The sequence below is a fragment of the Ranitomeya variabilis genome, chromosome 6, assembly GCF_051348905.1.
Source record: "Ranitomeya variabilis isolate aRanVar5 chromosome 6, aRanVar5.hap1, whole genome shotgun sequence".
In the NCBI taxonomy this organism is placed as follows: Eukaryota; Metazoa; Chordata; class Amphibia; order Anura; family Dendrobatidae; genus Ranitomeya; species Ranitomeya variabilis.
In genome coordinates, this window is record NC_135237.1 from 319,887,044 (window position 1) to 319,902,616 (window position 15,573).

A 15,573-nucleotide genomic window follows, 5' to 3' on the forward strand; every position below is an offset into this window, starting at 1 on the left:
ATTGTCTCTTCAGAGAGGAAGAGTAAGTGGCACTAGAGTTTATTTATTAAGCATGGCTTATATAGCATTATCATAATCCACAGCAATTCACAGACATTATCATCGCTGTCCCCAATGGGGCTCACAATCTAGATTCCCCATCAGTATGTCTTTGGAGTGTGAGAGGAAACTGGAGAACCCGGAGAAAACCCACACAAACACGGGGAGAACATACAAGTGCTTCTCATTAAATTAGAATATCAAAAAGTTAATTTCAGTTCTTCAATGAGACCTTATGGTTGAGGTGAGGAGAGTTTGCTGGCCAAACAAGTACAGATACTGTTGTTTTTAAACCAGCTATTGGTACTTTTGGCAGCGTGGACAGGTACCAAGTCCTGCTGGAGAATGAAATTTCCATCTCCAAAAAGCTTGTCGGCAGAGGGAAGAGTGAAGTGCTCTAAAATGTCCTGGTAGATGGCTGCGCTGACTTTGGTCTTGATAAAACACAGTGAACCTACACCAGCAGATGACATGGCTCCCAAAACCATCACTGATTGTGGAAACATCACACTAGACCTCAAGCAGCTTGGATGGTGTGCCTCTCCACTCTTCCTCCAGACTCTGGGACCTTGATTTCCAAATGAAATGCAAAATTTACTTTCATCTGAAAGCATTAAGCTACTTACGGTAGCGGCATTTCTCGGAGGCCCATGACAGCACGACGAGAGAGGGGATCCGCCCATTAGGAACAGGAAACCTACAGATACAAAAGGGCGGCACCTCTCCCCTGCATCAGTTGTATTTCAGAGCCTTGAGAGGACTACCGCGGTTAGTGGCACACAAAAATATACATTATATACAGTTTATATACAATATTATAACCCATATATTGGAACTGGGTATCATACGTGAGATATATACATTATAGGAGGTGCAACCCCCACGTGAATAGGGAGGGAACTAAGGGTGCTGTCATGGGCCTCCGAGAAATGCCGCTACCGTAAGTAGCTTAATGCTTTACTCGGACTCCCATGACAGCACGACGAGAGAATTACAGAGATGTAACACTACCTTAGGGAGGGACTATAGCTTGCAGCACCCTTAACCCGAAGGGGAGATCAGAGGAGGCCCCTAAATCCAACCTATAGTGTTTAAAGAAGGTGGACGGGGATGACCATGTGGCCGCCTTACATATCTGGTCGATTGATACTCCAGATCTTTCCGCCCAGGATGTAGCCATGGCTCTGGTGGAATGCGCCCTCAGATTCTGCGGAGTCGGACCCCCACCTGCAGTATAAGCCAAAGAGATAGCCTCCCTAATCCACTTCGCTAGTGTGTACTTTGATACTCTGAGTCCCTTTCTAGGGTTTTGGAAAGATAAAAATAACGCATTATCTTTTTTCCATGTATCAGTAACAGAGATGTATTCTAACAGGCATCGCCTAACGTCTAGTGTATGGAGTAACTCTTCTTTAGGGTTGGAGGGATTGGGAAGAAAGGATGGTAAAACTATCTCCTGTGACCTGTGAAACCGTGATGACACTTTTGGTAAATAGGCTGGGTCCGGTCTGAGGACTACCCTATCTGGCAGAAACTCTGTGTAAGGGGAAATTCTGGAGAGAGCTTGTATGTCCCCTACCCTACGGGCAGATGTTATCGCTACCAGAAATGCTGTTTTAAGGGATAGGGCCTTGATTGAAGCGGATTGTAATGGTTCAAACGGCTCTCTAGTCAATGCTGACAGGACTAGATTAAGATCCCACGGCATAGATCTATCCTTATGTATGGGTCTAGCCCTGCTAGAAGCTTTAATGAACCTTGAGATCCAATAATTATTGGCGATGTTACAGGAAAACAAGGCCCCTAGGGCCGAGACTTGTACCCTTAGGGTACTAGTGGATAGATCTAGCTCTAAGCCCCTTTGCAGGAATTCTAAGATCTGTTTTATAGGAATTCCCTCTTCTAAATTAAAGTCAGAAGAGGCTAGGAATTTCCGCCAGGTTCTAGCATAGATTGTTGTTGTAATCTGCTTTCTACTTTTCATAAGGGTTTCAATCAAATTTGGGGAGAACCCTTTGTCCCTCAGTAACGCCCTCTCAAACTCCATGCCGTTAAATGGAGATTCTTTACTTGAGGATGGCTGATCGGACCCTGGTGGAGCAAATCTGGGATGTCCGGAAGCACCCAGGGGTCCTCCACTGACATGATCCTGAGCCAGGTGAACCAGGCCCTTCTGGGCCAAAATGGGGCAATCAAAATAACTCTTGCCCGATCCTCTCTTATCTTCCTGATTACCAGAGGTATCAAGGCCAGCGGGGGGAACGCATAAGCCAGCCGAAAGTTCCAACTGATCAGAAAGGCGTCTACCGCTAGAGGATTCTCCCTGGGATTTAGGGAACAGAATTTTACTGACTTTCGATTGTCCCTGGTGGCAAATAAATCCACCTCTGGATGTCCCCATTTGTGGACAATCTGGTCGAACACAAGACTGTTTAGAGACCACTCCCCTTGTCTCAGGGTGTTGCGGCTTAGAAAGTCCGCTTTTACATTTTCTTTTCCTCTTATGTGCAGTGCGGTTAAAGATAGAAAATGGTCTTCCGCAGTCTGGAATAGACGATCTGTCACCCTCATCAATGATTCGGAATGAGTTCCACCCTGGTGATTTATGTACGCGACCGCCACCTGGTTGTCCGAGAGGATCTTGACGTGGTGACCCTGCAGATATGAGAGTAATTTTTTAACTGACAGTTCAACCGCCATTAATTCTTTTTGGTTGGAGGAGGCTGATGTTAAGGGGTCCCATAGACCCTGAACTATCATGTCGTCCATGTGTGCTCCCCAACCTGAAGGGCTAGCGTCTGTCGTTACAATACGTGTCGCCTGTGTCACCCAGGGAACTCCTGCCGATAAATTGTCAGTGACTAGCCACCATCTAAGAGATGTCAGTGCTTCTGGACCCAAAGTAATCTGACTTTGCAAGGAGCCTTGCAAGATTCTGTCATTAACCAGTACCTCGGATTGTAAGGGTCTGGTGTGAAATTGGGCCCACCGGACAGCAGGAATGCACGAGGTTAGAGATCCTAACAGTGACATAGCCTGTCTAAGTGTCATGGATGGATTATCAGTTGCTCTAGACACCTGTTGTTGGATGTGTAATAACTTGTCGGGCGGAAGACAACACTGTTGGGTCTCTGAATTTAACAACAGTCCTAAGAATCTCTGTATTTTCTGGGGCTGTAATCGGGATTTTTCATAATTCACAATCCACCCCAGATGCTCAAGTTTGGTTGTGGTTGTCTGTAGCTGAGAGAGGCAATGGTCTGCTGAATTCCCAACTATAAGGAAATCATCCAAATAGGGGACAATTAAGATGTCAGACTCTCGTAAGTGTGCCATGACTTCGGCCACTATCTTGGTAAACATCCTTGGAGCCGCTGATAAGCCAAAGGGAAGAGCTCTAAACTGGAAATGACGAATTTGTCCCCCCATTGACACAGCTACCCTCAGGAATCTCTGGAAGTCTTCATGTATTGGGACATGATAGTACGCGTCCTTTAGATCTACAACTACCATGAAGCAGTGTTTAAACAACATTTTTATTGCTGAACCAATTGATTCCATCTTGAACGATTCATTGGTCAGAAAATTATTAAGGCCTTTAAGATTTATGATCGTTCTAAATGATCCGTCTGGCTTCTTGATCAGAAAGAGAGGAGAGTAAAATCCTCTCCCTCTTTCTGATACTGGAATTTCAACCAAAACATTCTTGAAGCATAAGTTTGTGACCTCTGCTTCCAAGGCTGCTTGCTCAAGGGGGGAGGAACGTAAAGGGGTTAAATTAAATTTATCTCGAGGCCAGTGATCAAAGTCCAGTCTTAGACCTTTCGCTATGATGCCTCGGACCCATTTACTGTTTGTAATGTCAAACCAAGCTGATGAGAAAGCTGACAGTCTACCCCCCACGGGGACCGCTAGTCATTGGTCCGTTTTTTTTCTGTTCTTTCGAGGAACGGCGAAACATATAGCCCGTACCTCTTCCGCGTCTGTCCTCCCATCTAAAACTCTCTCTAGAGGGTGAGGATCCGCGTTTTTTCCCGCGACCAAATCTCCTTTTAATGAAGGGTCTGCGGTAGGATGCTGAAGATGGATTGGGAAATTTCTTCTTATCATCCCCCGCTTTCTCTAGCAACTCATCCAGAGTTGGTCCAAAGAGATATTCTCCTTTACACGGAATGGCGCAGAGTTTAGTTCTGGATTCAATGTCGCCAGACCAGCACTTCAACCATAAAGCTCTACGAGCCGCGTTGGAGAGTCCTGCCGCTCTAGCCGCCATCCTGACTGAGTCCACAGATGCGTCTGACAGAAAGGCCGCAGCATTCTGCATTGTTGGTAAAGCCTTCAGAATGGAATCTCTGGAAGCGCCGTCCTTGAGCTGGGACTCTAACTGATCCAGCCAGACCATTAAAGACCTGGCTGTACAAGTCGCGGCAACTGCTGGTCTTAGAGATCCTGCCGCCGTCTCCCAGGTTCCTTTAAGAAAAGCATCTGCCTTTCTGTCAAGGGGGTCTTTGAGGGTCCCCATATCCTCAAATGGCAATGAGGCCTTCTTCGACGCTTTTGCCACCGCCGCATCCAGCTTAGGGGCTTTATCCCATGTTTCCACAACCGGATCGTCGAAAGGGTACCTGCGTTTCAACGCTGGCGGTAAGGAACCCTTTTTCTCGGGTTTCTTCCATTCTCGGAGAATCAGGTCTTGGATTTTTTCGTTCACCGGGAAAGATCTATGTTTCTTACGATCCAATCCGCTGAACATCATATCCTGCTTTGAGGGCTGCGGTTTGGGCTCTTCTATCCCCATTGTGCCTCTAACAGACTTGACGACTTTGTCAATTCTATCCAGGGGTAGACAGAATCGTCCAGACTCATCTGATGAAGAGGAGGAAGGACTTGAGTGATAGGCACCCTCTTCTCTTTCTTCCTCCGAAGAATTAGAGTCCAGAGGGGTCCTATGTTTGGAACCTCCCGCTTGGGACAGGGACCGTAAGGATTCCCTTACTTCCAAACGGATCATTTCTTTCAGGTTAGCCGCACTCACAGATTCTTCCGCTACCTAGGGGAGGACAATATAGGTGATAAATACTATCTGACCTAATGTCACTTCCACCCAACCACTCCTGTACACCTCACCGTCTGTTGTATACAGGGGGCACATAATTTTTGGGGGCAAGAATCAGGTAAGGGGACCCCACAGAGGGCACATTCCTTATGCCTTGACTTGTCCGTGCTTTTCTTCCCCTAGAATGATAAAGTATAGGGGGCCTGCGTCACAGAGTGAACTTTCACGTAGATCACTTACCCGTGCGCCAAAGTAAATACCGGAATACGAGGGGGTTCTTTCCTAGCCGAAGCTCTGGATCCTTTTGCGGACGAGCTTCTTCGACTGGACTGGTCGCTTCTGTCTTTGGGCTTCTGACGCACCTCATCTAGCTGCTGCTGCTGCTGCTGCTGCTCACCACCACTCTCCATGATGATTTGCGACCAAAAGCAGGGCTCTGTAGTTGTCACCTGCTTAAATCCCCCTTGGATCCGGTCAGCAGATAGGTCAGACGCTGCCCCATTGGCTCAGGATACCGCAGGGAGGCAGGAACCATGTGGGAGAAAACCGGCATCAGGATGCTATGGGCGCCGCCATCTTGGATCGACTGCGCATGCGCAGACACCCGGCGACCCGGAAGCAGCTGCTAACTCTGCCCCCTCACGTCACTGCACCCGGAAACGCTCCAGCACACGCTGAGAGCGGTGCAGGACGCCGGGAACGGACCGCAGCGCTCTGGGAGTTCACCCAGACAGCCCTGACGCCGGCACCCCACATTCACCGCACCGCTGCACCACCAATGGGTATACTTACCGGCGCCGACGCTGATGGAGGCAGGAAATCCTCCGGACTCCGCTCCCTGCTGCGAACGCCACCGCGTGCAGTCCAGCCAGGACCACCGTGGCGTCTCCAGGGTTCTCCGCACCGGCCGAGGTAGGAGACCCCCCCGCTACCAGATTCGGTCCGGCCGGCCTGGGCTCCTTTAGTTAATCTGTAGGCACCCGTCCCTTTAGGAACAGGAAACCAACTGATGCAGGGGAGAGGTGCCGCCCTTTTGTATCTGTAGGTTTCCTGTTCCTAATGGGCGGATCCCCTCTCTCGTCGTGCTGTCATGGGAGTCCGAGTAAAACAACACCTTGGACCACTGAGCAACAGTTACCGTATATACTCGAGTATAAGCCGAGATTTTCAGCCCAAATTTTTGGGCTGAAAGTGCCCCTCTCAGCTTATACTCGAGTCATGATCGGTGGTGGGGTCGGCGGGTGAGCACTGTCATATACTCACCTAGTCCCGGCGTTCCTGGCGCTCCCCCTGCCTGTCACACTGTCTTCGGTGCCGCAGCCTCTTCCCCTGAGCGGTCACGTGGGACCGCTCATTAGAGAAATGAATAGGCTGCTCCACCTCCCATAGGGGCGGAGCCGCATAATTCATTTCTCTAATCAGTGGTGCCGGTGACCGCTGACAGAGGAAGAGGCTGCGGCACCGAAGACCAGCTGTCCGGGGGAAGGAGCGGGACGCCGGGAGCAGGTAAGTATGTCATATTCACCTGTCCTCGTTCCACACGCCGGGCGTCGCGCCATCTTCCCGGCGTCTCTCCGCTCTGACTGTTCAGGCAGAGGGCGCGATGACGCATATAGTGTGCGCGCCGTCCCTGCCTGATCAGTCAGTGCAGAGAGACGCCGGGAAGATGGCGCCGAGGAGCTGCAAGCAAGAGAGGTGAGTATGTGTTTGTTTGTTTTTTTATTGCAGCAGCAGCAGCTTTGGGGCAATAATGGACGGTGCAGAGCACTATATGGCACAGCTATGGGGCAACGGTGCAGAGCACTATATGGCACAGCTGTGGGGCAACGGTGCAGAGCACTATATGGCACAGCTATGGGGCAATGGTGCAGAGCACTATATGGCACAGCTATGGGGCAATGGTGCAGAGCACTAGATGGCACAGCTATGGGGCAATGGTGCAGAGCACTATATGGCACAGCTATGGGGCAACGGTGCAGAGCACTATATGGCACAGCTATGGGGCAATGGTGCAGAGCACTATATATATGGCACAGCTATGGGGCAACGGTGCAGAGCACTATATGGCACAGCTATGGGGCAACGGTGCAGAGCACTATATGGCACAGCTATGGGGCAACGGTGCAGAGCACTATATGGCACAGCTATGGGGCAACGGTGCAGAGCACTATATGGCACAGCTATGGGGCAACGGTGCAGAGCACTATATGGCACAGCTATGGGGCAACGGTGCAGAGCACTATATGGCACAGCTATGGGGCAACGGTGCAGAGCACTATATGGCACAGCTATGGGGCAACGGTGCAGAGCACTATATGGCACAGCTATGGGGCAATGGTGCAGAGCACTATATGGCACAGCTATGGGGCAATGGTGCAGAGCACTATATGGCACAGCTATCTATGGGGCAACGGTGCAGAGCATTATATATGGCACAGCTTTATGTGGAGCATCTATGGGGCCATAATGAATGGTATGGAGTATCTATTTTTAATTTTGAAATTCACCGGTACCTGCTGCATTTTCCACCCTAGGCTTATACTCGAGTCAATAAGTTTTCCCAGTTTTTTGTGGCAAAATTAGGGGGGTCGGCTTATACTCGAGTATATACGGTAAGTTATTTTTCTCCTTGGCCCAGGTAAGACACTTCTGGCATTATCTATTGGTCATGAGTGGCTTGACACAAGGAATGCGACACTTGTAGCTCATGTTCTGGATCCATCTGTGTATGGTGGCTCTTGAAGCAATGACTCCAGCAGCAGTCCACTCCTTGTGAATCTCCCTCGAATTTTTGAATGGTCTTTTTTTAACAATCCTTTCAAGGCTGTGGTTATCCGGCTGCACTTTTCCCTTCCACTCAACCTTCCATTAACCCCTTCATGACCGTGGGATTTTTCGTTTTTCCGTGTTCGTTTTTCGCTCCCCTCCTTCCCAGAGCCATAACTTTTTTATTTTTCCGTCAATATGGCCATGTGAGGGCTTATTTTTGCGGGACGAGTTCTAGTTTGAATGACATCATTGGTTTTACCATGTCCTGTACTAGAAAACAGGAAAAAAATTCCAAGGGCGGTGAGTTGCAAAAAAAGTGCAATCCCACACTTGTTTTTTGTTTGGCTATTTTGCTAGGTTCACTAAATGCTAAAACTAACCGGCCATTGTGATTCTCCAGGTCATTACGAGTTCATAGACCCCAAACATGTCTAGGTTCTTTTTTATCTAAGTGGTGAAAAACAATTCCAAACTTTGCTAAAAAAAAAAAAAAATTGCGCCATTTTCCGATACCCGTAGCGTCTACATTTTTTGTGATCTGGGGTCGGGTGAGGGATTATTTTTTGCGTGCCGAACTGACGTTTTTAATTATACCATTTTGGTGCAGATACATTCTTTTGATCACCCGTTATTGCATTTTAATGAAATGTCGCGGCAACCAAAAAAAGGTAATTTGGGAGTTTTGATTTTTTTTTTTTTATCGCCGTTTAGCGATCAGGTTAATCCTTTTTTTTTTTTTTTAATTGATAGATCGGGCGATTCTGACCGCGGCTATACCAAATATGTGTAGGTTTAATTTTTTTTCATATTGTTTTATTTTGAATGGGGCGATATAAACTTTTATATATATATATATATATTTTTTTATTCTTTTTTAAACACTTTTGCCATGCTTTAATAGCCTCAATGGGAGGCTAGAAGCTGGCACAACTGGATCAGCTCAGCTACATAGGAGTGATCGTCAGATCGCTATGTAGCTGAATTACAGGCTTGCTACGAGCGCCGACCACAGGGTGGCGTTTACAGCAAGCCGGCATCAACAACCATAGAGGTCTCAAAGAGACCTCAGGTTGTTATGCCGACGCATCGCTGACCCCCGATCATGTGACAGAGGTCAGCGATGCGCTCATTTCCGGCCCGATGGCCGGAACATGTAGTGAAATGCCGCTGTCAGCGGCATTTAACTAGTTAATAGCCGCGGGTGGATTGTGATTCCACCCGCCGCTATTGCGGGCACATGTCAGCTGTTCAAAACAGCTGACATGTCCCGGCTTTGATGCTGGCTCACTGCCGGAGCCTGCATCAAAGCAGGGGTTCTGACCTCGGACGTACTATCCCGTCCGAGGTCAGAAAGGGGTTAATATGCATGTGTACAGCACTCTGTTAACAGCCAGCTTCTTTAAAAATGAACTTTTGTGGCTTACCCTCCTTGTAGAGTGTGTCAATCACTGCCTTCTTGACATCTGTCGATTCAGCAGTTTTCCCAATGATTGTGGAGCCTACCAAAACAGACTTTGAGACCTTTTTAAACACTTAAGGTACCGTCACACTCAGCGACGCTGCAGCGATATAGACAACGAGCCGATCGCTGCAGCGTCGCTGTTTAGGTCGCTGTAGAGACGTCAAACACAGCAGCTCCAGAACGATGCAGGAGCGATCCTGTGATGTAACGGTGACTCACTTATCGTTCTCACAGGTCGTTAGCTCCATGTTTAACATTGCTGACATCGTTGCTTTTGCTGTCAAACACGACGATACACGCCGACCTGACGACCAAATAAAGTTCTGGACTTCTAGCTCCGACCAGCGATATCACAGCAGGATCCAGATCGCTGCTGCGTGTCAAACACAACCAGATCGCTATTCAAAACGCTGCAACGTCACGGATCGTTGTCGTTCTCGTTGTAAAGTTGTTTAGTGTGAAGGTACCTTTAGGAAACCTTTGCAGGTGTTTTTTGTTAACCCCTTCACCCCCAAGGGTGGTTTGCACGTTAATGACCGGGCCAATTTTTACAATTCTGACCACTGTCCCTTTATGAGGCTATAACTCTGGAACGCTTTGACGGATCTTGGCGATTCTGACATTGTTTTCTCGTGACATATTGTACTTCATGTTAGTGGTAAAATTTCTTTGATATAACTTGCGTTTATTTGTGAAAAAAATGGAAATTTGGCGAAAATTTTGAAAATTTTGCAATTTTCCAACTTTGAATTTTTATGCCCTTAAATCACAGACATATGTCACGCAAAATACTTAATAAGTAACATTTCCCACATGTCTACTTTACATCAGTACAATTTTGGAACCAAAATTTTTTTTTTGTGACGGAGTTATAAGGGTTAAAAGTTGACCAGCAATTTCTCATTTTTACAACACCATTTTTTTTTAGGGACCACATCTCATTTGAAGTCATTTTGAGGGGTCTATATGATAGAAAATACTCAAGTGTGACACCATTCTAAAAACTGCACCCCTCAAGGTGCTCAAAACCACATTCAAGAAGTTTATTAACCCTTCAGGTGTTTCACAGGAATTTTTGGAATGTTTAAATAAAAATGAACATTTAACTTTTTTTCACACAAAATGTATTTCAGCTCCAATTTGTTTTATTTTACCAAGGGTAACAGGAGAAAATGGACCCCCAAAGTTGTTGTACAATTTGTCCTGAGTACGCTGATACCCCATATGTGGGGGTAAACCACTGTTTGGGCGTATGGCAGAGCTCGGAAGGAAAGGAGCGCCATTTGACTTTTCAATGCAAAATTGACTGGAATTGAGATGGGACGCCATGTTGCGTTTGGAGAGCCCCTGATGTGCCTGAACACTGAAACCCCCTACAAGTGACACCATTTTGGAAAGTAGACCCCCTAAGGAACTTATCTTGATGTGTGGTGAGCACTTTGACCCACCAAGTGCTTCACAGAAGTTTATAATGCAGAGCCGTAAAAATAAAAAATCATATTTTTTCACAAAAATGATCTTTTCGCCCCCAATTTTTTATTTTCCCAAGGGTAAGAGAAGAAATTGGACCCCAAAAAATGTTGTGCAATTTGTCCTGAGTACGCTGATACCCCATATGTGGGTGTAAACCATTGTTTGGGCGCATGGCAGAGCTTGGAAGGGAAGGAGCGCCATTTGACTTTTCAATGCAAAATTGACTGGAATTGAGATGGGACGCCATGTTGCGTTTGGAGAGCCCCTGATGTGCCTAAACATTGAAACTCCCTACAAGTGACACCATTTTGGAAAGTAGACCCCCTAAGGAACTTATCTAGATGTGTGGTGAGCACTTTGACCCACCAAGTGCTTCACAGAAGTTTATAATGCAGAGCCGTAAAAATAAAAAATCATATTTTTTCATAAAAATGATCTTTTTGCCCCCAATTTTTTATTTTCCCAAGGGTAAGAGAAGAAATTGGACCCCAAAAAATGTTGTGCAATTTGTCCTGAGTACGCTGATACCCCATATGTGGGTGTAAACCATTGTTTGGGCGCATGGCAGAGCTTGGAAGGGAAGGAGCGCCATTTGACTTTTCAATGCAAAATTGACTGGAATTGAGATGGGACGCCATGTTGCGTTTGGAGAGCCCCTGATGTGCCTAAACATTGAAACTCCCTACAAGTGACACCATTTTGGAAAGTAGACCCCCTAAGGAACTTATCTAGATGTGTGGTGAGCACTTTGACCCACCAAGTGCTTCACAGAAGTTTATAATGCAGAGCCGTAAAAATAAAAAATCATATTTTTTCATAAAAATGATCTTTTTGCCCCCAATTTTTTATTTTCCCAAGGGTAAGAGAAGAAATTGGACCCCAAAAAATGTTGTGCAATTTGTCCTGAGTACGCTGATACCCCATATGTGGGTGTAAACCATTGTTTGGGCGCATGGCAGAGCTTGGAAGGGAAGGAGCGCCATTTGACTTTTCAATGCAAAATTGACTGGAATTGAGATGGGACGCCATGTTGCGTTTGGAGAGCCCCTGATGTGCCTAAACATTGAAACTCCCTACAAGTGACACCATTTTGGAAAGTAGACCCCCTAAGGAACTTATCTAGATGTGTTTTGAGAGCTTTGAACCCCCAAGTGTTTCACTACAGATTATAACGCAGAGCCGTGAAAATATATATTTTTTTTTCTCAAAAATGATTTTTTAGCCCCCAGTTTTGTATTTTCACAAGGGTAACAGGATAAATTGGACCCCAAAAGTTGTTGTCCAATTTGTCCTGAGTACGCTGATACCCCATATGTGGGGGGAACCACTGTTTGGGTGCATGACAGAGCTCGGAAGGGAAGGAGCGCCATTTGGAATGCAGCCTTAAATGGATTGGTCTGCAGGCGTCACGTTGCATTTGCAGAGCCCCTGATGTACCCAAACAGTACAAACCCCCCACAAGTGACCCCATATTGGAAACTAGACCTCCCAAGGAACTTATCTAGATGTGTTGTGAGAACTTTGAACCCCCAAGTGTTTCACTACAGTTTATAACGCAGAGCCGTGAAAAAAAAAACATCTTTTTTTCCCACAGAAATGATTTTTAGCCCCCCAAATTTTTATTTTCCTAAGGATAACAAGAGAGCTTGGACCCCAGAAGTTGTTGTTCAATTTGTCCCGAGTACGCTGATAACACATATGTTGGGGTAAACCCCTTTTTGGGCGCACGGGAGAGCTCGGAAGGGAAGGAGCACTGTTTTACTTTTTCAACGCAGAATTGGCTGGAATTGAGATTGGACGCCATGTCGCGCTTGGAGAGCCCCTGATGTGCCTGGACAGTGGAAACTCCCCAATTCTACCTGAAACCCTAACCCAAACACACCCCTAACCCTAATCCCAACGGTAACCCTAACCACACCCCTAGCCCTGACACACCCATAATTCTAATCCCAACCCTAATCCAAACGTAAATGTAATCCAAACCCTAACCATAACTTTAGCCCCAACCCTAACTTTAGCCCCAACCCTAACTTTAGCCCCAACCCTAACTTTACCTCCAACCCTAGCCCTAACCCTAACCCTAAACGTGACTGAAATACGTGGCACTGAAATACGTGGCACTGAAATACGTGGCACTGAAATACGTGGCACTGAAATACGTGGCACTGAAATACGTGGCACTGAAATATGTGATACGTGGCACTTAAATACGTGGCACTGAAACACGTGGCACTGAAATACGTGATACGTGGCACTGAAATACGTGGCACTGAAATACGTGGCACTGAAATACGTGGCACTGAAACACGTGCAACTGAAATACGTGGTACTAAAATATGTGGCACTGAAATACGTGATACGTGGCACTGAAATACGTGATACGTGGCACTGAAATACGTGGCACTGAAACACGTGGCACTGAAATACGTGATACGTTGCCCTGAAATACATGGCACTGAAATACGTGGCACTGAAATACGTGGCACTGAAATACGTGGCACTATGACTGTCAGAAAATGTTCATTAAACGGTTAGGGGTGAGGTTAGGGGTAGAGTTAGGGTTAGGGTTTGGATCCCTTTATCACCTTGATGGTGGTGGGTGGCTTTTCAGTGTGTTTTCAGTTTTTTTTCGATAAAAATGCATGCGTTTTTAACGCAAACAAACGCATGTGCTTAAAAACACCAAGAAAATACTGCAGGTTGTATTTCTGAAAATTAACGCATGCAGAAAAAAACCGCATGCGTTTGAAAACGCGACCAAACGTCTACAAAAAAAACGCATGCGTTTTCAATGTTAAATATAGGGAAAAAACGCATGCGTTTTTTTGTGCAAAAAACGCTGCAGACAAAAACGCAAGTGTGAAACCAGCGACGCTTTTTATAGCAAAAAAGTTTTTGCGTCTCCACATTTTGAGACCTATAATTTTTCCACATTTTGCTCCACAGAGTCATGTGAGGTCTTGTTTTTTGCGGGACGAGTTGACGTTTTTATTGGTAACATTTTCGGACACGTGACCGTTTTTGATCGCTTTTTATTCCGATTTTTGTGAGGCAGAATGACCAAAAACCAGCAATTCCTGAATTTCTTTTGGGAGAGGCGTTTATACCGTTCCGCGTTTGGTAAAATTGATAAAGCAGTTTTATTCTTCGGGTCAGTACGATTACAGCGATATCTCATTTATATCATTTTTTTATGTTTTGGCGCTTTTATTCGATAAAAACTATTTTATAGAAAAAATAATTATTTTGGTATCGCTTTTTTCTCAGGACTATAACTTTTTTATTTTTTTGCTGATGATGCTGTATGGCGGCTTGTTTTTTGCGGGACAAGATGACGTTTTCAGCGGTACCATGGATATTTATATCAGTCTTTTTGATCGCGTGTTATTCCACTTTTTGTTCGGCGGTATGGTAATAAAGCGTTGTTTTTTGCCTCTTTTTTTTTTTTTTTCTTACGGTGTTTACTGAAGGGGTTAACTAGTGGGGCAGTTTTATAGGTGGGGTCGTTACGGACGCGGCGATACTAAATATGTGTACTTTTATTGTTTTTTTTTTTTATTTAGATAAAGAAATGTATTTATGGGAATAATATATTTATTTTTTTTTTCATTATTTTGGAATATTTTTTTTTACACATTTGGAAATTTTTTTTTTTACTTTTTTACTTTGCCCCAGGGGGGGACAATACAGATCGGTGATCTGCCAGTTTGCATAGCACTCTGACAGATCACTGATCTGCGAGAAGTACAGGCTGCTTCACAGTGCCTGCTCTGAGCAGGCGTCTGTGAAGCCACCTCCCTCCCTGCAGGACCCGGATCCGCGGCCATCTTGGATCCGGGTCTGGAGCAGGCAGGGAGGGAGGTAAGACCCTCGCAGCAACGCGATCACATCGCGTTGCTGCGGGGGGCTCAGGGAAGCCCGCAGGGAGCCCCCTCCCTGCGCGATGCTTCCCTGCACCGCCGGCACATCGCGATCATGTTTGATCGCGGTGTGCCGGGGGTTAATGTGCCGGGAGCGGTCCGTGACCGCTCCTGGCACATAGTGCCGGATGTCAGCTGCGATATGCAGCCGACACCCGGCCGCGCTCCCCCCGTGAGCGCGGCCGATCGGCTATGACGTACTATCCCGTCGGCGGTCATACGGGCCCACCCCACCTCGACGGGATAGTACGTCGGATGTCAGGAAGGGGTTAATTATTCTAATTTACTGAGATAATGACTATTGGGTTTTCATTGGCTGTAAGCCATAATCATCAACGAACAGAAATAAACACTTGAAATAGATCACTGTTCGTAATGACTATATAATATGAGTAACTTTTTGTATTGAAGAACTGAAAAATTAACTTTTTGATGATATTCTAATTTTGTGAGAAGAGCTTGTACAAACCCCTTGCAGATGTTTTCCTTGGTGGGACATGAACCCAGGACCCCAGTGCTGCAAGGCTACAGTGCTAACCACTGAGCCACAATGCTGAGTTCTAGTCCTCTTCCTCTCTGAAGAGACAATTTGAAATGAAGATAATTTCTTTCTATGAGCACATATACAACACATACTTACTACAGCATCCTTAACGATTACTTTAGCAACTTGATCAGCTTGGCAAAGGCTTGAAGACTCCGAAATCAGTTTAGTTTCCAAGGGCTAAAGGAAGGAAAAGGCACCGTAAACTTAATTAAAAAAACAAAACAAAACAAAACCACCCTAATTTTTTTTTTTTTGTCAAAAGAAAAATAGTTTACATGAGACTATATGAAAATAGAGATTGCTGAAG

At 46.0% G+C, this 15,573-nt stretch overlaps 1 protein-coding gene across 1 annotated transcript in view; it reads right to left on the reverse strand.

The window, feature by feature from the left end:
* The window catches only part of KDSR (3-ketodihydrosphingosine reductase), an 82,595-nt gene that overhangs the window by 11,632 nt on the left and 55,390 nt on the right, over positions 1-15,573 (reverse strand). The window contains exon 8 of the mRNA XM_077269750.1: positions 15,360-15,443. Within this exon, the coding sequence (XP_077125865.1) occupies positions 15,360-15,443 (84 nt within the window). The remainder of the gene's footprint in view (positions 1-15,359; positions 15,444-15,573) is intronic.